At 42.9% G+C, this 23,150-nt stretch overlaps 1 protein-coding gene across 1 annotated transcript in view; it reads left to right on the top strand.

Annotated features, from left to right (window-relative positions):
* EXT1 (exostosin glycosyltransferase 1) overlaps window positions 1–19,367 on the top strand; it is a 416,144-nt gene extending 396,777 nt beyond the window's left edge. Inside the window, exons 10-11 of the mRNA XM_070748246.1 lie at window positions 5,465–5,636; window positions 18,833–19,367. Of these exons, the coding sequence (XP_070604347.1) occupies window positions 5,465–5,636; window positions 18,833–19,018 (358 nt within the window). The 3' untranslated portion in view covers window positions 19,019–19,367. The remainder of the gene's footprint in view (window positions 1–5,464; window positions 5,637–18,832) is intronic.
* Window positions 19,368–23,150: the final 3,783 nt, after the last annotated feature.

Raw genomic sequence — 23,150 nt, 5'->3', positions numbered from 1 at the left:
ATTTTTGCCCTGTCCAGGTTTCAGAAAAACCTCCTCCAGAAGCTGTGTGCCTTTGCTGAACAGCAGGGCAGCCCGGTTCTGACACTCTGCTGTCCAGCAAAGGCGCGCAGCTTCTGGAGGAGCTTTTTCTGAAACCTGGAGAGGGCAAAAATGGCCTCCAGGCTCCAGAAGGCCGAAAATCAGCTAGCCAGTGTGTGCATGCGCACTGGAGCTGTTATAGGACAATGCCTTACATGCCCTCGGATATGGCTCTATGTACCACCTGTGGCATGCATGCCATAGGTTGCCATCGCAGCAAAGGGCGATGAGCAAACCTGTTCTGACTAATCAAAAAGTTTAACTGACCTCCCTCTGCCATCCAGAATCCACCAACAGATTTCTTATAAAGAGTGGTGGATTTCCAGAAACAGCTAAATAAGGTTAACAAAATAAATAATAATAATAATAATAATTTAATAATAATTTATTGGATTTGTATGCCGTCCCTCTCCGTAGACTCGGGGCGGCTAACAACAATAATAAAAACAACATGTACAATCCAATAATAAAAAACAACTAAAACCCCTATTATGAAACCAAACATACACACAAACATACCATGCATAACTTGTAATGGCCTAGGGGGAAGGGCTATCTCAACTCCCCCATGCCTGGCGGTATAAATGAGTCTTGAGTAGTTTACGAAATACAGTAACTTTGTGTAAATGTACTTTATTTACATAAAGTGAATAAATAGCCTGTTGCCCCACTATGTCAATACCTCTCGTTTCTCAAATTTTTTCAAGAATTTTTGAATTCTGGACTTCCGTTTTTGTCTGAAACTGATACTGTCAATAACTCATTTTTAAACATTTTATTTTTAACGAGGTGAATACTGACTTAGTACCAACGTTCTTGTCATCTCCAGCCAAGCTGGTATGGTCTGGAGTAAGCAGATCATTGCTCATTTGTGCAACATTTATTCTCTTTCTCTACTTGAACTCTTCCTTCTTCTCTATTTGAAGTTGCCTATTTCTGTTTTAGAGACATTCCCTAATTTGGACCATTCCTTTGTTTGTGCAATAGCTCTCCAACCTCTTTTGAGCTGATGGACACATATGGTATTATAAGAACATCTCATAGACCAGTCCAAAGTGTGTTCAAAAGCTACTGGCTATGCACAGAGATACGTGACTAGATACTCAGGAATTGAAGCTTTTGAAGAATGAAGGCAATGCTGCAGGAACTGTTTGAAGTAGTTTTCACTCTTCAGTATATCAAAAATAGATATCTCTTTCTTCTGTGCACAACTTCACCATTAACTGCAGATTATTAATCACTACAAACTTACCAACCAACCACAACGAACCACTATCACTGCAAAGGTGCATTGCTATTTATACTGTTCTAGCCCAATCAGTTTGCAGCTTAGTCACTGTGACTCAGCAATATGACTGCTTTGCATACTCACAACCTTTTTACCATAAATGGAATATTCCACATTTGGAATACTGTGTTCAGTTCTGGAGTCCTCACCTACAGAAAGATATTAACAAAATTGAACGGGTCCAAAGACGGGCTACAAGAATGGTGGAAGGCTTAAGCATAAAACGTATCAAGAAAGACTTAATGAACTCAATCTGTATAGTCTAGAGCAGTGTTTCCCAACCGGTGTGCCGCGGCACACTAGTGTGCCGCGAGACACAGCCAGGTGTGCCGCGGAGCTCCTAGGGAAGCTCCAGCTGGGCGGGGCGCTGCCGGTGCCGGGGCGGGCTTTCCCGAAACGGACAGAGAATGCCCTCTCTCGCAGCCCCATGGCTGGGAGCGCTTTCGCTGCGAGAGAGGGCTTTCTCCGTCCGTTTCGGGAATGCCCGCCCCCCCTCTCTCGCGCGCGCCGCTCCCCTTTTCTCTCAGCTTTCCCTGGCTTCGCTTCTCAATCCCTCCCTCCTTCCGTCTTTCTTTCCCCTCAGCCGTTCTGTCTGGGGGTCTCCCGCTCTTCCCTTCCCCGCCTCCCAGGCTTTGCCTTCACCACCCCCACCCCCTTTTTGGTTGGCAAGGAGACTTTTGCTGCATCCTGCAGTTCGCACTCAGCTCGAGGCCGCTTTCCCTGGCTGCGCTCTTTCTTTCTCTCTCTCTCTCTCCCATGAGCCGGGGGAAGGAAAAAACAAACAAACAAAAACTTCTTGCAACGGGCCCGCGCGTGCGCTCGTGCCCGCGCTCGTCCCTTCAGCAGCGAGGGAGGGAAGTCAGAGGGCGAGGGAGCGAGCGAGCGCTCTTGTCCTCGGTGCCCTCTGCAGCCTGCCTTCCTTCTTCTTTGCCGCCGCTGAGGGACGGAGAGAAGGATAGAAAGGAAAGAGGGAGGGAGAGATAGAAAGGAAAGAGGGAGGGAGGAAAGAGGGAGGGAGAGATAGAAAGGAAATAGATAGAAAGGAAAGAGGGAGGGAGAGATAGAAAGGAAAGAGGGAGGGAGAGATAGAAAGGAAAAAGGGAGGGAGGGAAGAGGGAGGGAGAGATACAATGGAAAGAGGGAGGGAGAGATAGAAAGAAAATAGATAGAAAGGAAAGAGGGAGGGAGAGATACAATGGAAAGAGGGAGGGAGAGATAGAAAGAAAATAGATAGAAAGGAAAGAGGGAGGGAGGAAAGAGGGAGGGAGAGATAGAAAGGAAAGAGGGAGGGAGGAAAGAGGGAGGGAGGGATACAATGGAAAGAGGGAAGGAGAGATAGAAAGGAAAGAGGGAGGGAGAGATAGAAAGAAAAGAGATAGAAAGGAAAGAGGAAGGGAGAGATAGAAAGGAAAGAGGGAGGGAGAGATACAATGGAAAGAGGGAGGGAGAGATAGAAAGGAAAGAGGGAGGGAGCAAAGAGGGAGGGAGAGATACAATGGAAAGAGGGAGGGAGAGATAGAAAGAAAATAGATAGAAAGGAAAGAGGGAGGGAGTGAGGGAGGAAAGAGGGAGGGAGAGATAGAAAGGAAAGATGGAGGGAGAGATACAATGGAAAGAGGGAGGGAGGAAAGAGGGAGGGAGAAATAGAGTGAAATGGAGGAAAAGATATTTTTTTGTCCAAACTTTTCTTTAGCCCCCACCCCCCGCCCGAGAGAGAGAGAGAAAGAGAGACATAGCAAGAGAGAGAGAGAAAAAGAAAGAAAGAGATAGCAAGAGAGAGAGAAAGAGATAGAAAGAGAGAGAGAGAAAGAAAGAGAGATAGCAAGAGACACAGAAAGAGAGAGAAAGAGAGATAGCAAGAGAGAGAAAGAGAGAGAGAAAGAGATAGCAAGAGAGACAGAGAAAGAGAGAGAGAGAGAGATAGCAAGAGAGACAGAGAGAGAGAAAGAGAGAAAGAAAGACATAGCAAGAGAGACAGAGAATGAGAGAGAAAGAGAGAGAATGAAAGAGAGATAGCAAGAGAGGCAGAGAGAGAGCAAGGGAGAGAGAAAGACATAGAGGGAGGGAAGGAGGGAGAGAGAAAGAGAGCAAAAAAGAGAGGAAGAAAGAAAGAGGGATGGAGAGAGAGAAAGAAGGGAAGGAAGAGAGAGAAAGAGGGAGGGAGAAATAGAGTGAAATGGAGGAATAGATTTTTTTTGTCCAAACTTTTCTTTAGCCCCCCCGCGCCCCCCCCTGTCCCCCCGTTCAGTGTTCCCCAGGATTTTGAAAATGTGAATAATGTGCCGCGGCTCAAAAAAGGTTGGGAAACACTGGTCTGGAGGACAGAAGGAAAAGGGGAGACAAGATCGAAACATTTAAATATGTTAAAGGGTTAGATAAGGTTCAGGAGGGAAGTGTTTTTAATAGGAAAGTGAACACAAGAACAAGGGGACACAATCTGAAGTTAGTTGGGGGAAAGATCAAAAGCAACATGAGAAAACATTATTTTACTGAAAGAGTAGTAGATCCTTGGAACAAACTTCCAGCAGACGTCGTTGGTAAATCCACAGTAACTGAATTTAAACATGCCTGGGATAAACATAATCCATCCTAAGATAAAATACAGAAAATAGTATAAGGGCAGACTAGATGGATCATGAGGTCTTTTTCTGCCATCAGTCTTCTATGTTTCTATTAACCCAGGACACTACTGATCTTGACAAGACCCTCCAACAAATGGCTGCTTAGCCATTTCAAAATGGGCATCGAGGCTGAATAATAAATAAAGTATGGATTTACCTGTTATGTGGTACCCACCCTGAGTTGCTGCATCCTCAAGATGCTCCTTTCTAACCCGGCCTGCCCTTATCTTCAGTGGAGGCAGGTTGAAAACATGCAAATCCAAGCCCTAGTCTCCAGACGTTGCCCGTGTTTATTTTATAAAAGACATCCGAGACCCGTTTTAAGACCCAGTGGCACTCTTGGAAATACTGATTATGCTGGAGGGTAATTGCTTTGCTTTGCATCATGCCCCCTTTCCGTTAGCTTTAATTAAAATATGTAAGAAATGTTGAAAAGTCAAATGGAACAGGGAGTCTAGGAGGTCTCACGGAAGATGCCTTCAGGCATTTCGACACTGCTAGGATTATATAAGTATAGATCTTCTGCTTCTAGTTTGAAGGGGGAATCACAACTTAGAATTATAGGGCTAAAAGGGACCTTGGAGATCTTCTAGTCCAACCCCCTGCCCAAGGCAGGAATCATACTGATCCAGACAAATGATTGCCTATTTTTTTTCTTGAAAAACTCCAGCAATGGACCACTTGGGGAAGCACGCTGTTCCACTGATTTATCATTCTCACTGTCAAGAAATTCCTCCTTATTTCCTGATTGCATATCCCTCTGACAAACTTCCACCCATTGCTTCTTGTTCCGCCCCCAGGTGCTATGAAGAATAAATTGATGCCCTCTTCTCTGTGACGGTTCTTCAAGTATTGGAAGATTTTTATCATGTCTCCCCTAAACCTTCTCTTTATTAGACTAAACATAGCTAGTTCTCTTTGCTATTCATCATACGATTTAGCCTCCAGAACCCATACCATCTTTGTTGCTCTTTTCTGCTCTCTTTCTAGGGCTTCAGCATCTTTTCTTGTTATTTATTGTGGCGACCAAAACTGCATGCACTATTAGTATACCTGTTGAAAAAAGCCCCAGTCTACAGTGCACAAGATATATACAGTTTGTCAGCTCCACTGTTGCCTGAATTTCTGGGAATAGCCAACACTTTTGCTGAATGTATTTACAATCAGTACTAATGTGACAGCTCCCTACATTTCTAAATCTGTTGCAACCTCATAGTTCCTGGATGCATTTTGGAAAGGCATTCAATCCAATTTGGTGGCTATCAGAAAGTTCTCCTGAAGTTCTGGTGCCTTAGTCCAGGTAAGCTAGGGGTCCCCAAACTTGGCAACTTTAAGATTTGTGGACCTCAATTCCCAGAATTCTGGGAGCTGAAGTTCACAAGTCTTAAAGTTGCCAGGTTTGATGACCTTTGAGATAAATATATATAGGATGACATTGCCAGATTCTCATGGAAGGCCCTCCATTGTTGTGTTGCAGATATTATCACTACCTGTACACTCATTACCTGCCTGCTAGCCTGAAGAACGTGGTGGACCAACTAGCCAATTGTGAAGACATTTTAATGAACTTTTTGGTATCCGCTGTGACAAAATTGCCTCCGATCAAAGTAACACAGAAGAAACAGTACAAGGAAACCATGATGGGACAGGTATGTGTAGAAGGTCTGCCTCAACCTTCTTGGAAGGGATTTGTAACTATTGTTTTATTTGTTTTATTTTTTATTTTTCCCTTCATCATACAATCAAACAATGGAACATACCATCTAATTTTCCATAAATAAAATGCAGTATTTTGTTAGTAACTGACATCAATCATCAAAAAAGTTGCAGTTTTTCTAGTTTTGTCAACCAGTACATACATTTTCTTTTGATTAAATTCCCTCCTTAATGTTCCTTCAAAAAATATAACGACACTCATAATACTAACTTATTAACCATTATGCCATAGTACATCCTTCCCTTTTTAAAAATACATTGTTCTATAAGCTAAGAAAACCTTGTATAATCAATCAAATATTAGCAGGAAAAAAACATAATAACACAAAAATTTCAGATTTCTTCCCCCTTCTTAATAGTACAATTCTCAAATTTAAAAACCATTTCAACCCATTAACCAATTAATGCTCATCTATGTTTCTTACTTAATTATTAATCTTAAATATCAATCAGTTTCAACTAATGTTTTAGTGGGTCTTTATAACTCCAATGTGACTGGTTGTAAATTGTGGACTACTATAACTGTAATTCTCAGTGAACAAAACTATTCTGGGGGGGGAAATCATGCTTCCTGAAGATCACATACTCTTAGAAGCACAGTTGGATCATCTGTAAATAAGACCACAAAAAAAATTATGTTCACAAACAACCTTAGGGTACCTGCAAGAATACCAACTAATGTATTCCAACACCAAAATATAAGGGGTTGCCCCAAAGCCCTACTGATAGATGTATGATACCTATTCTTAATCTGTACCAATGAAAGTTCACTTATAAATCTAAAATAAAACACTATGCCCCAAAGGTGCTTTTTCAAGAGGCAACAGGAATTTCTTGTGGTTTTTTGAAGATGTTTCACTTCTTATCCAAGAAGCTTCCTCAGCTCTTGACTGGATGGAGAGGAAGGATTTCATTCCTTCATAATTCATAATCTTTCCATGCCTTTCCGCCCAGTCAGATTTGAAGAAGTTTCTTGAAGAGTTTCATTGTTGGCTAGACATTATCGGTTGGCGGGGCCACGTGGGAGAGCCTTCTCTGTGGTGGCTCCTGTTTTATGAAACCAACTTCCCCCAGAGATCCGTACATCCCCACCATCCTGGCCTTCCGAAAGCCTGTGAAAACTTAGCTTTGCCAGCAAGCCTGAGGCCGATGAGCTATACCATCTAGCTACGGCCATGTATATGAATGAACTATTGTGGGGGGTTAAAATTGTTATTATATTGTTTAATAATAATAATAATAATAATAATAATTTATTACATTTGTATGCCGCCCCTCTCCAAAGACTCGGGGCGGCTCACAACAATAATAAAAACAATGTTACAGTGGAACAAATCTAATATTAAAAGAGAAAAAGACATATAAAACCCTATCATTTAAAACCAAACAACACATACATACCAAACATAAAATATAAAAGCCTGGGGAAGGTGTCTCAGTTCCCCAATGCCTGGGTTTATAGGTGGGTCTTGAGTAATTTACAAAAGACAAGGAGGGTGGGCTTATAAATCAATTAAATTAAATTAAATTGAATGAAAAGCTAAAAGTCTTCAAAGAAAAACGAAAATGTCCAGCACCCTTGCGAACATTACGACCTGGATGATTGAGAATCTCTATGGGCATACAGCGCTATGTCTTTTTAAAAGTGCTATAAAAATCCTACAATTGAAAGGATATAATAAACATAAAACTTGGTGTTATTCAAAAATAGCCTGCCATCATCATGATTTGAAAAAAGAAATGTTCGCAAATGGAGCTGCAACAGATGTGGGTTTTCTATTTTCGAAATAATTATTTAAAGTCAGTTCTTGTAAAAACATGCAGGGGAAAAAGCTTCAGTATTTTTCTTCCCCATGCTTATATTAATTTTGCGTGTGTGAAGTGCGTGGTCTGCTGTTGATGACTATTTTTTTCATTTTTGTTTAAATTTAAGAGTCTCTGGATATTCTCAGTCATCCAGGTCATGGTTGTCCCAAAGATATTTCTTTCAAAAGGCAAGCTTCTTGAATGAAAAATGAAACGTCTTTAAAGAAAAACCAGAAAGTCCATTTGTCCATTTAAGAATTCTCCCTGAAATTACCATACATCTGAAAAGCTAGCCAATTGCAAATAATTAGTATTTTTGCTTGTGAACAGGGCAAGTTCAGCTAGGATTGTTATTTTTTAATTACTTTTCTGGTACTTCTTTTGAGATAGCAGAAATTTGCTGGTGAAATTGTTCTTTAATGACCATTTCTGTCAACACTTATTACTGTAATTCTTAAATTGTTTCAATTCCTAATTTTAAGCCACTTTTGGAATTGCACTAAAGATCAGACCTTATAGGTTTCACTCTTGATCATTCATCTCATCCAGTCTCAAGCAGGCAAACTAAGGCATTTGCCTATTTTTAAAATTTAAATTGTAATTAATCTGAAACACAAAAATAGAGATCCCGTTTGAAATCAGTTTGTTAATTATTATTATTATTATTATTATTATTATTATTATTTATTAGATTTGTATGCAGCCCCTCTCCGAAGACTCAGAGCGGCTGACAACAAAATACAAACCACAAATAATATTAAAAACAGTTATAAAATCCATTATAAAACAGTCATACTAAACTAAACATAACTAAATTAAACTAAACATAAAATGAAACAGCTACGAGTCAATTATGTCCCCTAAGCCTGGCGGCATAGGTGGGTTTTCACTTTGCGAAAGGCAAGGAGGGTGGGGGCAGTCCTGATCTCCGGGGGGAGTTGATTCCAGAGGGCCGGGGCCGCCACAGAGAAGGCTCTTCTTCTGGGGCCTGCCAGGCAACATTGTTTTGTCAACGGGACCCAGAGAAGGCTGACTGTGGGACCTGATTGGTCGCTGAGATTCGTGCAGCAGAAGGCGGTCCCGAAGGTACAGTGATCTCTCGGTTAGCGCGGGGGTTACGTTCCAAGACCTCCCGCGCTAACCGATTTCCGCGTTATACTGGATGCGGAAGTAAAAACCACCATCTGCGCATGTGCGCCATTTTTTTCATGGCCGCACATGCGCAGATGGTGGAGTTTGCGTGTGGGCGGCGGGGAAGACCAAGGGAAGATTCCTTCAGCCGCCCAACAGCTGATCTGCTCCGCAGCGCGGAAGCAGCGAGGAGCCGAAGATGGGGTAAAGGCAAAGGGGAAACCCCATCTTCGGCTCCTCGCTGCTGCCGCGCTGCGGAGCGGATCAGGTGTTGGGCGGCTGAAGGAACCTTCCCTTGGTCTTCCCGCCGCCCAGGCAAAGGGGAAAGATCGCTTGCCGCTTTGCAGCTTGGAGCCTTGCTTCGCCTCCTTCGCTGCAATAGGCAAGCGGCAAGCGATCTTGAGAAAGAGAGAGAAAGGAGGGCGACTTGCCAGTCCACGCCCCCCTGGATGAACAGCATCGCATGGCCCCAGCGCCGGGCTCCGCTGTTGCCTCCGCCCCCATTCGGCTCTGCAGCTGAGAGGCCTTCCCGGCAGAGCCTTCCCCAACAGCTCCCGCCGCCAGCGCAAAAAAGAAAAGAAAAAAAAATCCCCAAAAGAGGCAGGCACAAAGCGGGGGCACAAGGGGAGCTGCCCGGCAGAGGTTGCTTTTTTTCTTCTCGTGGGCAAGTGGAGGGGGGGAGAGAGAAGGGAGGAAGAGAGTGTGAGAGAGGAAGAAAGAGAGAGAGAAATGATAGAAAAAAGGGGAGAAAAAAGAGAAATGAGAAAATGATTGAAGCATAGTGACAGGAAAGAAAGAGAAAGAGACAGAGAAGTGACTCTTGGTGATGACGTATGACGTCATCGGGTGGGAAAAACCGTGGTATAGCAAAAAAAACGCAGACTTATTTTTTAATTAATATTTTTTGAAAAACCGCGTTGCAGCGTTTCGCGCTAATCGAGAACGCGCAAATCGAGGGATCACTGTATTCTGGTCCGATGCCATGAAGAGCTTTATAGGTCATAACCAACACTTTGAATTGTGATCCGAAACTGATCGGCAGCCAGTGCAGGCCACGGAGTGTTGATGAGACATGGGCATATCGAGGAAAGTCCATGATAGCTCTCGCGGCCGCATTCAGTTAGTCAGTTCAAACATTGTTGAGCCAGATCTCCAAGAACAGAGCAGGAAGTTATATTTCAGGAACATACGGTAGCCATTATTGTCTGTCTTTGTTTAACCCAGATTCACTATTCAGAGAATTCTCACTTAACAAACACGATGGAGCCCAGATTTGCATTGTAAAACATTCAGTGTGACTGTACCCAATGTTTCTTTTTTACAATGGTTGTAAAGCAACTATTTGTCATCATGGACGCTCTGCCCATGGGCAGAAGGATATGAGCAGAAGTGCTCTCACACACGCACACTTTTATGTCCGAACCGGTAGTTTAGGTATACGAATGCCACTACTAATACCGACGTTGCTGGATGAAACCGGCCCGACAGAATCATATGCAAATGCTCCTACTAATCCCACACTTTAGCTATAAATAGAAAGCACATATGTTGTTCTCAGAGTGAAAACAAAATAAAACTATGAATGGAAGACAGCTCAAATGAAGTAACCGCTCATGTTGCTGGAGCAGGAAGCATACCAGTTAATATGATTATCTTCTAAGCCAGGGGTCGACAAAGTTGTTCAGAATCTAGGAGCCAGCCAAAAAATTTAGGAGCCAGAATTTTTTTTAAGCAAACTTGGTTTTTTGCCGAGTCTCCACCTGACATCGCTTTCACCCCCTCCCCCCCGGCGCAGGCCTGGCTCCGCCGAGCTGGCTCTGCTGTACTCCCGTCGGGATCCGAGGGGAGACCGTTAGTCAGAAACCGAAACAGAGAAGAAGGAAAGGGAGACCGGGCCGGGGACGCGGGTGAGGGGGGGAGGGGGGAGGAGGGGTTACTGGTCGGAAGTCACCGCACACGCGGCCGGAGGAGGAATGAACAAAACCTCACGCCGGGAGGGGAGGGGCTTCCGCTTCTCTCCGAAGGCGGGTGAGCGGCCAAGATCGGAGCGTCTGTGTGCGGTGGGGGGGAGTGAAGGGGTTCGAGTAGGAGGCGGAATGGAGGCAAGGGGGGGAGGGAGAGACGCACGCAAGCGCAGGGGACGCTGGGAAAGCAGCTCGCTCCGAGGTTGATGGGCGGAGCTACGGAAGCCAAGATGTACCATTTCTGGGCGTAAACACAAGGCGGGAAAAATATACTGTATACATACAGTACAGCAGTGTTTCCCAACCTTTTTTGAGCCGCGGCACATTATTCATATTTTCAAAATCCCGGGGAACACTGAAAGGGGGGGGCGGGGCGGGGGGGCTAAAGAAAAGTTTGGACAAAAAAACCCTCTCTCTTCCTCCCTTTCGCTCTATTTCTCCCTCTTTCTCTTTTCCTTCCTTCCCTTCTTTCTCTCTCTCCATCCCTCTTTCTTTCTCTCTTTTTTGCTCTCTTTCTCTCTCCCTCCTTCCCTTCCTCTATGTCTTTCTCTCTCCTTTGCTCTCTCTCTCTCTCTGTCTCTCTTGCTATCTCTTTCTTGCTTTTCTCTCTCTCTTGCTCTCTCTCTCTCTTTCACTGTCTTGCTATATGTCTCTTTCTTTCTCTTTGCCTCTCTTGCTATCTCTCTTTCTTTCTCTTTCTCTCTTTCTCTCTCTCTGTCTCTCTTGCTATGTCTCTCTTTCTTTCTCTTTCTCTCTCTCTCTGTGCCTCTCTTGCTAAGTCTCTCTTTTTCTCTTGCTATGTCTCTCTTTCTTTTTCTCTCTCTCTGCCTCTCTTGCTATGTCTCTTTCTCTGCGTCTCTTTCTTGCTCTGTCTCTCTCTCTCTGCCTCTCTTGCTATGTCTCTCTTTCTCTCTGTCTCTTTCTCTGCCTCTCTTTCTTGCTCTGTCTCTTTCTCTGCCTCTCTTGCTATGTCTCTCTTTCTCTCTCTCTCTGCCTCTCTTATATGTCTCTCTTTCTTTCTTTCTCTCTCTCTCTCTCAGCTGACTGCAAGCGGGAGCCCTGACGGCGGCAGCTGGACATGCTGCTGGACACTGTATATGCCAGGCCCGCAGCGCCAGCATGTACGACGTCTAGCAGCACGTCCAACCGCCACCGTCAGGGCTCCCGCTTGCAGTCAGCTGAGAGAGAGAGAGAGAGCGCTCCCTCTCGCCGCCGCCATCTCCCCACGACTGCCTGCGGCCACTGCGGCCGCCCCCGCCCCCCGCTCCCATCGCCAGTGCCCTCCCGCCGGGCCACAAAGGAAACTTGCCGTCGACGCAGGAGAAGCTCCAGCTGGGCGGGGCGCTGCCGGTACTTCCTCTTGGGGCTCCCGCTCGCAGCTGTCAACCGGCTCCTGCTCGATGCCGCGGTTTTCGGCGCTCTCCTGCTGGGTCCCAAAGAAGGAAGGCGGGGAAAAGGCGCGAAGAATAAAGCTCTCCTTCTTCCTGCCTTCCTTCTTTGGCGCCCAGCAGGAGAGCGCCGAAAACCTCGGCATCGAGCAGGAGGCGGGGGACAGCTGCGAGCGGGAGCCCCAGGACGGAAGTACCGGCAGCGCCCCGCCCAGCTGGAGCTTAGCGGCACACCTGGCCATGTCTCGCGGCACACCGGTGTGCCGCGGCACACCGGTTGGGAAACGCTGCAGTACAGCAGGCAACATTTTCTAGGCGCCAGACAACATTTTCTAGGCGCCACTGGCGACCAGGCGCCTGGGTTTGTCGATCCTTGTTCTAAGCAAGTGGCCGTTTGTCATTTAAGTTTGTTCTTTGTGTTACCAAGGAACCCCTAAAAACACATCCCGGCATCTCATTCTGCTTCTTCTATCTAACAGAGCACTCATAAATTAATGTAGCGTTTCTCAGCCTCAGCAAATTCAAGATGTGTGGAACTTCAACTCCCAGAATCCCCCAGTTGCTGAAGTTGAGGAAAACTGAATTAAGATGCTAAATCATCTCTCCGTTCTCCTTCACCCTAACACCACTGATTAAGATGTACCGTATTTTTCAGACTATAAGATGTACTCCCCGCCACCCCAAAAGTGGGTGGAAGTTATTATTATAGAATAGAATAGAATAGAATTTTTATTGGCCAAGTGTGATTGGACACATAAGGAATTTGTCTTGGTGCATATGCTCTCAACGTACATAAAATAAAATATAAATTTGTCAAGAATCATGTGGTACAACACTTAATGATTGTCATAGGGGTCAAATAAGCAATGAAGAAGCAATATTAATAAAAATCTTAGGATATAAGCAACAAGTTACAGTCATACAGTCAACATGGGAGGAAATGGGTGATAGGAATGATGAAAAAAACCTAGTAGAATAGAAGTGCAAATTGAGTAGAAAGTCTGACAGTGTTGAAGGAATTATTTGTTTAGTAGAGTGATGGCGTTCGGGAAAAAACTGTTCTTGTGTCTAGTTGTCTTGGTGTGCAGTGCTCTGTAGCGACGTTTTGAGGGTAGGAGTTGAAACAATTTGTGTCCAGGATGTGAGGGGTCAGTAAATATTTTACCCGCCCTCTTTTTGACTCGTGCAGTATACAGGTCCTCAATGGAAGGCAGATTGGCAGCAATTGTTTTTTCTGCAATTATTATTATTTATTAGATTTGTATGCCGCCCCTCTCCATAGACTCGTCTGTGCTTCTCATACAACGAATATTGTGGCGGGGAAGGGGAGGTGGTGCAGTGCCCATCAGCTGTTCTAGGCAGCGGGATCGCCACCGCTATCTATTGCTGCCTATCGCTGCTGCCCATTTGTGGTGAACGGGCCTTGGTGGCTGCAAATGGGCCACAGCAAACTGACCACCACAGCGGCAAGGGCAGATATATTTTTCTTGTTTTCCTACTCTAAAGCTAATGTGTGTCTTATAATCTGAAGCACTTATAGTCCCAAAAAATATGGCAATATATACAAGATCTCAGTGTGTTTCCTGGTTAATGTTTTCAAACATGGAAGAATGGAAGGATTTCAGTATTTAACAATCACACTGTCTAGCGTTGTGAAGCAACTTATTTATATTTTGTTTATTTATTTATTAGATTTGTATGCCGCCCCTCTCCGTAGACTCGGGGCGGCTAACAACAGTAGCAAACAACATATAACAAATCTAATGTTTAAAATAATTAAAAACCCTTATTTAAAACCAAACATACACACAAACAAACATACCATGCATAAATTGTATAGGCCTAGGGGGGGAAAGGGTAGTTCAGTTCCCCCAAGCCTGACGACAGAGGTGGGTTTTAAGGAGCTTACGAAAGGCAAGGAGGGTGGGGGCAATTCTGATCTCCAGGGGGAGCTGGTTCCAGAGGGTCGGGGCTGCCACAGAGAAGGCTCTTCCCCTGGGTCCCACCAGACGACATCGTTTAGTCGACGGGACCCGGAGAAGACCGACTCTGTGGGACCTAACCGGTCGCTGGGATTTGTATGGCAGAAGGCGGTCCTGGATGTACTGGTAGAAAAATCCAGCCAGTCCTGTACTTATGACCAAAATCAAGCCCAAAACTTGTGTCACTAAGTGAGAACTCTGTTAAGTGAGCTTTACGCTATTTTAGGGTGTTTTGCCACCTTTGTGGGGTGAATCATTGCAGGTTAAATTAATTAACAACCATTAGTTAAATTAATGAAATTAATAACAGGGTTGTTCAGTGAATCCAGTTTCCCCATTGACTTTGCCTGATCACGTGACCCCCGGGACCTTGCTGACTCATCATAAATAGGAGTCCGTGGCCAAGCAACCAAATTTTGATCATGTGACCATGGGGATGCTGCAACTATGGTCCGTTGGCCATAAGTCACTTTTTTCAAGGTGTTGTGATAACTTTGAAGAGACACTAGTGATTGATTGATTGATTGATTGATTGATTGATTGATTGATTGATTGATTGATTGATTGATTGATTGAGTTGGAAGGGAAATGGCAGTCCAATTTCCTCTTTAAAATGTCCGGAGTATTGGAGTTCACAACGTCCACTGGTAGGTTGTTCCACTGGTTGATCGTTCTGACCGTCAGGAAGTTCTTCCTTATTTCCAGGTTGAACCTCTCCTTGGTCAGCTTCCAGCCGTTGTTCCTCCTCCGGCCCTCTGGTGCCCTGGAGAATAAAGTGATCCCCTCCTCTCTGTGGCAACCCCTCGTATACCTGTAGACTGCTATCATGTCCGCTCTGGCCCTCCTTTTCTCTAGGCTATCCATGCCCAGTTCCCACAGTCTCTCTTTGTAAGTCTTGGTTTCTAGATCCCTGATCATCTTGGTTGCTCTTTTCTGCACTTTCTCCAGAGTTTCAATGTCTTTTTTGAAGTGTGGTGACCAGAACTGAACACAGTACTCCAGGTGTGGTCTGACCAGGGCGTAGTAGAGTGGTATTAAGACTTCCCTGGTCTTGCAGTGTATTCCCCTGTTGATGCAGTTTAGGATTGTATTGGCTTTTTTGGCTGCTGCTGCACATTGTTGGCTCATGTTTAGTTGATTATCCACCAAGACTCCGAGATCTCTTTTGCCGTCGCTACTGCTGAGAGGGGTTTCTCCCAGGTTGAATGTGTGTCCAGGTTTTTTTTTACCTAGGTGAAAGACTTTGCTCTTGTCGATGTTGAACATCATTTTGTTGAATTATTGTAAGTCAACTACCATACATGTAATTGGAAGGGGGAATTTTTTTTAAAGTTTTTTTTCTGTGATTGTTTTTCCTTTTTTTTCCTTTAACCTTTCCACAACTGAAGGTTAGCTATAGCATCATCATGCCATTAATGTCACCTAATGCACCCAGGCTTGAGTTAAGTGTGATTTGTGAATACAACCACTGCGGGTTGGTGAGCTGTTCACTCTCTCTGTTTTAGTCCACTCTGGCTTCTGGCATAGTTGAACTGTGGTTTATCGTGATGTGGTAACCCAGCCTGTGAGGGAAACAATAACAGAAGGATCATCCATTATCTGGAATTCAATAGGATTTGGCTTGTTCTCCGATCCCTGAATTTCAGAGTTCTCTTTCTGACATTTGATGCTCCTGAAACAGAGTTCAAACTAGCATTGCTTGGTTTGTGTTCCAAGTATCTAATCCCTCAGAAATGAGGATTTCTAAACTTCAAATTTCAGAAGCTCTGTGCTCACCCAAGGCAAGCAACCAACAATTTCCCGCTGAGCCATTGATTCCAAAGATTCAAATCAAGCGATTTTTCACTGTCCTGAAGCTAAGCACAGGCAATGTGCATGTCAGCAAAACAGTACCAGTTTTATTACTGCCAATATAATGCTGCAAACTAATATTAAATGCAGATCCAATGCTCAGCGGCAAAATGGATACAATCTGGAATTTCTTTTGATTATAGAAGCTTAGAGGACAAAAGTCTTGGTGGAGAAGGCTGTGCCACGCACAAATGAGGAAAGAAGACATTTTATGTTTCTTCTTAGAAAGACCAAGATTTCTTAGGGTATTATTTTGTTAATGGTCTTGATTCAAATTTAGAATGCTATGGTGGCGCAGTGGTTAGAATGCAGTATTAAAGGCTTGTTCTGCCAACTGCCAGCAGTTCGATCCTGACTGGCTCATGGTTGACTCAGCCTTCTATTCTTCTGAAGTTGATAAAATGAGGACCCAGATTGTTGGGGGCAATGGGCTGACTCTGTAAACCATTTAGAGTGGGTATAAGTGCTATTTAGAACTCACTTTTGTTCTTGTATCCTGCCCCCAAAAGGCAAAAAATTGTTCTGTGACAATGGTAGTTGGAGAAAACTTAAAAGATGCTGTTCTGGATTTATATTTAGCCTGGGGTCTTAACATTTTTCACAAATTTAGATAAGAAAGGCACAGAGACAAGACTATAATGATTAATTTCTGCCTGTTATCCGTCCCCCATTCCCAACTATCATACTTGACCAGTAACTCTACAGACTGATAGCCCCTAAGTAGGTGTTTTCTTACAAGAAACATTTCCTCTGTTTGAGATTTTAAGGGAAAACACAGATAGTCCCCGCAGTGAAGGGCGTGGCTTATGTAGGACGCCCTGCATTTTCTTTCAACATCTTTCAGTGCAAATTGGGTGCTCTGGGGTGGAGCTCCATTTTTGCTATCTCACTACGTCCCCGTCCCCAACATCCGGACAGCAGTCCACCCCTGAGTCCTCGGTTTACAATCATTTGTAGAGGGACCATTCGAAGTCACATCGGCACTGAAAGAAAATGTCACTTACCGGTACATTGAATTATCCCCATGGTCACATCATCGGAATTTGGATGGTTAGCAACTGACTCACATTTATGATGGCTGAAGTTTTCACCAGATTAAAAAGTAAAAGTTCCCTGTAAGGGAAAAAATTCCTGAATGTGCAGAGATGGACAAAATCGCTAAGAAGCTATAGGATAAGTCTACGGAGAGGGGCGTCATACAAATCTGATAAATAATAATAATAATAAAGATGATTCTGAAAATTATGTAACCTGGAGCAGACTGTACGAATGGCTAAAAAACAAGAAGAATGTATCAGTGGTGTAAATATTAATAAATCAACTAGGAGCAGAAAGTAAATATGTATATATTAAAGAGTAGAAAATATAAATATTTATATGTATTAGATGGATAAATAAATAGTATTCATATTAGCTTTGATTAAGCGATCTTCAATTGTAATGATGATTGTAATATATGTTTGTATGTTGTGTATGTTTTTAAATGTTCATTTTTTAAAAAAGTAAATGTTCTCCTTTTCCCCAAGTCATCAGTCGCATTGTCCAATAGAGATGCTGGCCAGTTGCTTAGTTACTCCACTCCTCCTCTCCCTAGCCACCCGTTGGAATGTCCTTGGTTCTAAAGGAATTTTTTTTAATTTTGACTACAAACCCCCAGTATTCTATCTCCCCCCTCCATCCCTTCTTCTTCCTTTTAGCAATAGCAATACCATTTAGATTTATCAAAGCAATGGAAACTGCAGTTTAATGTTTCCAAATGTAAAATAATGCACTTGGGGAAAAGGAATCCTCAATCTGAGTATTGTATTGGCAGTTCTGTGTTAGCAAAAACTTCAGAAGAGAAGGATTTAGGGGTGGTGATTTCTGACAGTCTCAAAATGGGTGAACAGTACAGTCAGGCAGTAGGGAAAGCAAGTAGGATGCTTGGCTGCATAGCTAGAGGTATAACAAGCAGGAAGAGGGAGATTATGATCCCGCTATATAGAGTGCTGGTGAGACCACATTTGGAATACTGTGTTCAGTTCTGGAGACCTCACCTACAAAAAGATATTGACAAAATTGAATGGGTCCAAAGACGGGCTACAAGAATGGTGGAAGGTCTTAAGCATAAAACGTACCAGGAAAGACTTCATGAACTCAATCTGGAGGACAGAAGGAAAAGGGGGGGACATGATCGAAACATTTAAATATGTTAAAGGGTTAAATAAGGTCCAGGAGGAAAGTGCTTTTAATAGGAAAGTGAACACAAGAACAAGGAGACACAATCTGAAGTTAGTTGGGGGAAAGATCAAAAGCAATGTGAGAAAATATTATTTTACTGAAAGAGTAGTAGATGCTTGGAATAAACTTCCAGCAGACGTGGTAGATAAATCCACAGTAACTGAATTTAAACATGCCTGGGATAAACATATATCAATCCTAAGATAAAATACAGAAAATAGTATAAGGGCAGACTAGATGGACCATGAGGTCTTTTTCTGCCATCAGTCTTCTATATTTCTGTTTCTATGCCATTTCATACTGCTTTTACAGCCTTCTCTATGTGGTTTACAGAATCAGCATATTGCCCCCAATAATCTGGGTCCTCATTTTACCCACCTCAGAAGGATTGAACTGCTGAATTACAGCTAGCAATTAGCTGAAATAGCCTGCAGTGCCGCACTCTAACCACTGCACCACCATGGCTCTGGTGAGGCTAACTTGGAGGCTTCAAGCAACCCTGAAACTTCTGAGTTAGCCTCACCAGGTTCACTTTAGGATTGACCCAAGTTATTTAATCAGTCCAGCAGTTCAGTGCTATTCTAAAACATAATTTCCTTGGACCTCTCTCTCATTCTGCTCCCCTCTTGTATGTGTTTTGGAGCAGGGTAGAGGGGCAATGAAGAGTGTAAAACTCAGGAAGCGATGCTCTGGTTCTTCACAGTTCTAGAAATTTTTCCAGGTGAAAAAGAAATGGAGTATAAAAACTTTTGAAGAATAAAACTGTCTTGTTTGTGTTTTCTTGCAGACTTCCAGAGCTTCTCGGTGGGCTGATCCAGATCATTTTGCTCAGAGGCAAAGCTGCATGAACACTTTTGCCAGCTGGTTTGGCTATATGCCGCTGATCCATTCTCAGATGAGGCTCGACCCCGTGCTCTTTAAAGATCAGGTCTCCATCCTGAGGAAGAAATATCGAGACATTGAACGACTTTGAGGAGCCCAGCTGAGAGGGGTGGGTGGGAGTGAGAACTGGACGGCTCCCCTGGCCCAGCGCAGAGCCACACAGATCCTCGAGTCAGACCACGCCAAGAGCAACCCCAAAAAATTGCGACATGCCAATGTAGTAGCCAAGTAGCTCTGGACCCAAAGGGAAATTGGGATTGCTCTGGACTTCTTTGAAACACCCCTCAACAGGCTGCAGGTCCCCTCAAGACTAGGTTGTGTACAGTTTCATTATGGAACATTAAATAATTATTTTTTGAAATGATTGCTATGCAGGTTTAAACTTTTTTAATGATAAAAAAAAAATCCCTATTAAAACAGAGTTCTTTCTTTAATCAAAATTGTGTCGGTTGTTGTGACTCTTTCAAAGGGGCGAGGTTTCCTAAATAATATTTTCATAAAAATGTGGTCTGAGACAAGCCTAGAGGCGATATATTGTTTTTTTTAAAGAGGCAGAGTTGTGCCTTTTATTGAAAATAGCCTCTTTCCAACCCAATACCACTACTGCTTGAGCACTTTCCAGTGCTGCAGTTTTTTATTTCTTTTATTTCTCACTTCCTTGATCCTTTTCCTACCTTCCACACAATTTCAGGACAATGAATGAAGGAGGGATCATTTTTCCCCATTACCTGCTGAGGAAGAGCCAAAGACGTTTCTACTCAGGGGTGAAATCTACTTACTTTCCCTACTGGTTCAGAAGCGCATGCCACCATCGCACATGCTTTTTCACTTTCTGCGCATGCACAGAAGGCTTTGTGCATAGACAGACGGTTAAAAAAAAGAAAATGGTGACGTTCAGGTTGGTGGACGGAGCCTCACGCTGCTTCCAGTTCTCCAAACAACTGGCGGGGGCCGCTACTAGTACGGCCGAACCGGGTAGAACCGGTAACATTTCACCCTGTTTCTACTGCTCCCATGCAAGGCTTGAGATCTCCTTTTCTAAAAGTAGAATAAAAAGTTTGGAAATGGCTTGGAAAAGTAGTGATTGCTAGAATTCCCACAATTCCTTCTGGCTCTTCCCCGGTGCCTCATTGAACAACAGCTCAAAAGAAATTGGAATGTCTTTCTCTCCTGTTTCATTTTCCTGATTTTGAGATAGTGCCATGAAGAAATGAAATGTCCCATTTGGCATTGGAGCCATGGGTACCATACACCTGTGGGATCCTGCACTATGTGTTTTGATATTGATTAAAAAACGAAGTCCCCTTCAATTCAATATCTTTTCTTGATAGCTTCATGAAAGTACCTTTTCTGGCAATGTGGCTTACCTATCCTTTCATGAATATTTTTGATTGATGTTCTGCCGGTGTGTCCCAACTGCCCGTAATTACAGGGTAATTAGTCCAAACAGACACACACCACACTATAGAAGGAAAACAAGGAAAAGCAAAAAAACTCCCTTTTTAAATGTCAAAGGGATTTTCTGGTACACACAAGGCACAGGTTAAATGGAACCCAATTTCTCACCCAATAACTGGGAAATTGAGTCCAATTCCAAAGTCCAGAAATTCCACACACAGTCTTGAACAGGGAAACAGCAAACCATGATCTTGACGAAACTATGAATCATAAACTTCCACGAGGCTAAACCAGCACCCTGCTCTTTTTATCTGTAGCATTAATTACAGCAGCCCCAACCAACCACAGGTGGCCTCACTTATCTCCTGTAATAATCCTTCAGTTGTTCTCCCCTTTGCATCACTCTATGCATGTGTGGATGTGTCATAAGTTCTTGTTCCAAATCCAGGGATGATAAGGATGATTGATCTCCTCCTGGGCTGTCTGCCAAACTCCCCTCTTCCCTGTCACTCACACTTCCTCACACATCGGCAGATTCTATCGGGAGCAAAACAGGCCTGTGGCATGTGGATGTTTCCCCCACATCCACCTCCACATTCCTTGGGGCAGGAGCTGGGCCAGAGCTAACCACAACAATTGATATTTTTGATTTTCCAATATAGCTTGAATCAGTGGTAGAGTGTAAATAATTTTGCCACCAGTTCATGCATGCGCAATGTTCTTTTTTTTTTAATTAAATTTTTATTTACAAATATGCAAAAAGAAAAAACAATACAAATATAATACTCACATACACACACACAAAAAGAATGCGCAATGCTCCTATACATGCATGCAGAATGTTCATATGCAAGGTTTCTGCACATGTGTCTTTCTGCTCAAGATCCCCATGGACAATTGGTGGGCCACTGTGTGACACAGAATATTGGACTCGATGGGCTTTGGCCCAATTCAGCCTGGCTCTTCTTATGTTCTTAGTGACACAGGCGGTGCTATCGGTTCTAAGAACCAGTCCGAACTGGGAGCTACCCACCACTAACTTTAATCCCTAAAATTTACTAGATGTCTCCAAATCACATACTGATCAGGTTTGGCCTTTCCAACTTTTGAGGATCGGTCAAGATCAATTAGGTGCTGCCATCTATCTGAAGAGTATGTTCTGCCTATCTGCAGCTGTTCTTAATGGGCAGGTTATGAGTGTGAACCCGTTAAGAAGAAACTGCAGACAAATGAAAGTAGAATTTTCTTCAACCTCTGGCATGAAAGCAATTTACTGTCAATGTTCCCCTCTCCAAGCTTAGAAGTGTTTACTCAAAACTGTCCTAAAGGAATTAAGAAGGTGTAAGTAGAATTGAGAAGAGACATCACATATTTCCAAAATTATACAAACCGTGTTCACCTTTTAACCCGGGCTTTTCTATTGAAAACACTTCAGCTTTTAAAGTTTAAAAGAGTTGCAAGTTTCCTCCAAGGTCTAATGGGAGCCACTTGGATCTTCTCCAGAAGACCCATGCATCCAACATGATGATAATAGTAATAATCAATTGCACTCATCAGTCTCTTCTTATAAAAAAAGCACAGATAAAATCTTCCTTAATGCATGGGGCATATCCCTACAGAGGGAGTAAATTATCTGATATTCTTATTAATTAAATTTCAGTTGTATTTTAAAGGGACACAGGGATTATAAAAAGAAAAAGGCAATAAAATATTAATACGTTCTGCCTTGGCTTCTCAACAAAAATGCTAAAATTTGGCATGATTATAGCCCTCGTAGCGATATGCTTCTGGCCTCATTTCACATACGAAAGATAAATGATCTAGATTTTTAAAATAAACAATCAGTATTTGGAACAGCTGTATCAGCACCATCTTGAAGTCTGGATGTCAGATGGTTAATCACTTAAGTAAAAGAAATTTCCAAATCAGCCTCTCTCAACTACATAAAACTGGAAACTTTTGAATTCTTTTGGAAGAGCCTTAAAACGATAACAATAACAGAATGAAAGCAATGATAGAGCTCTGGAATCCCTATGGGTCCTATGTCCATGAAATTTGCAATCTCAACAGATCTGGAGAATATCAAATATGGAAAACGAGGTGAGATGAAAATCTAACTTTCTTCAAAAGGTTTAGTGCGCTAGCCATTTATTATGTCCAGTCCCCAGAAAATCATCATTACATTAAAGCTTGATTTATCCTGTTGATATATTTTGGCAAACTGTAGTAATTTACTATTGAGATTTCAACATTACATCTATTCGTAAGGAGAAGAAGGAAGAGAAAAATACAATAAGCCAAAGATATATTGTATTTTTCAGCGTATAAGACGCACCTTAGTTTTGGGGGAGGAAAACGAGGAAAAATATTCTGACTCCTAGCACAGAGCACAGATAATATACACTGTTTGCTGTGTATTTCTGTGCATGTGTTCCTGAGCCATAGAAATAGCAAAGAATTGGAGAAATGTACATTATGGCAGTATATTAATGTCAGAAAGTTTTCTTAAATGTAGTCATACTAACTCCTCCCCATTATTTAAACAGATCTACTCCAAACATGACTAAATCAGGGTTTCACTCTGCTGCCTTATCTTAATACTAAAACAGGACACTGTTACATTTTAGATTATACTTGTAGAGATGCTGTTAAAATTGATGTGGCTTTCTGGAAGTATACATTATTCTCTGCTATTTAAAAGAAGATACAATAGCACTGAGCCTCAGAACAAGTATTTATTTTAAAAAGCTTCTTCATTTCATTAATTTGTCTAGAACAATAGTAAAGCAGTCTTTAAAAAATAAGTCTAATAATTTGAATATTCT

Source organism: Erythrolamprus reginae, chromosome 3 (genome assembly GCF_031021105.1).
Source record: "Erythrolamprus reginae isolate rEryReg1 chromosome 3, rEryReg1.hap1, whole genome shotgun sequence".
Classification (NCBI taxonomy): Eukaryota; Metazoa; Chordata; class Lepidosauria; order Squamata; family Dipsadidae; genus Erythrolamprus; species Erythrolamprus reginae.
The sequence above is the reverse complement of the archived record's forward strand: the minus strand, read 5'-3'. Positions and strand labels throughout refer to the sequence as shown.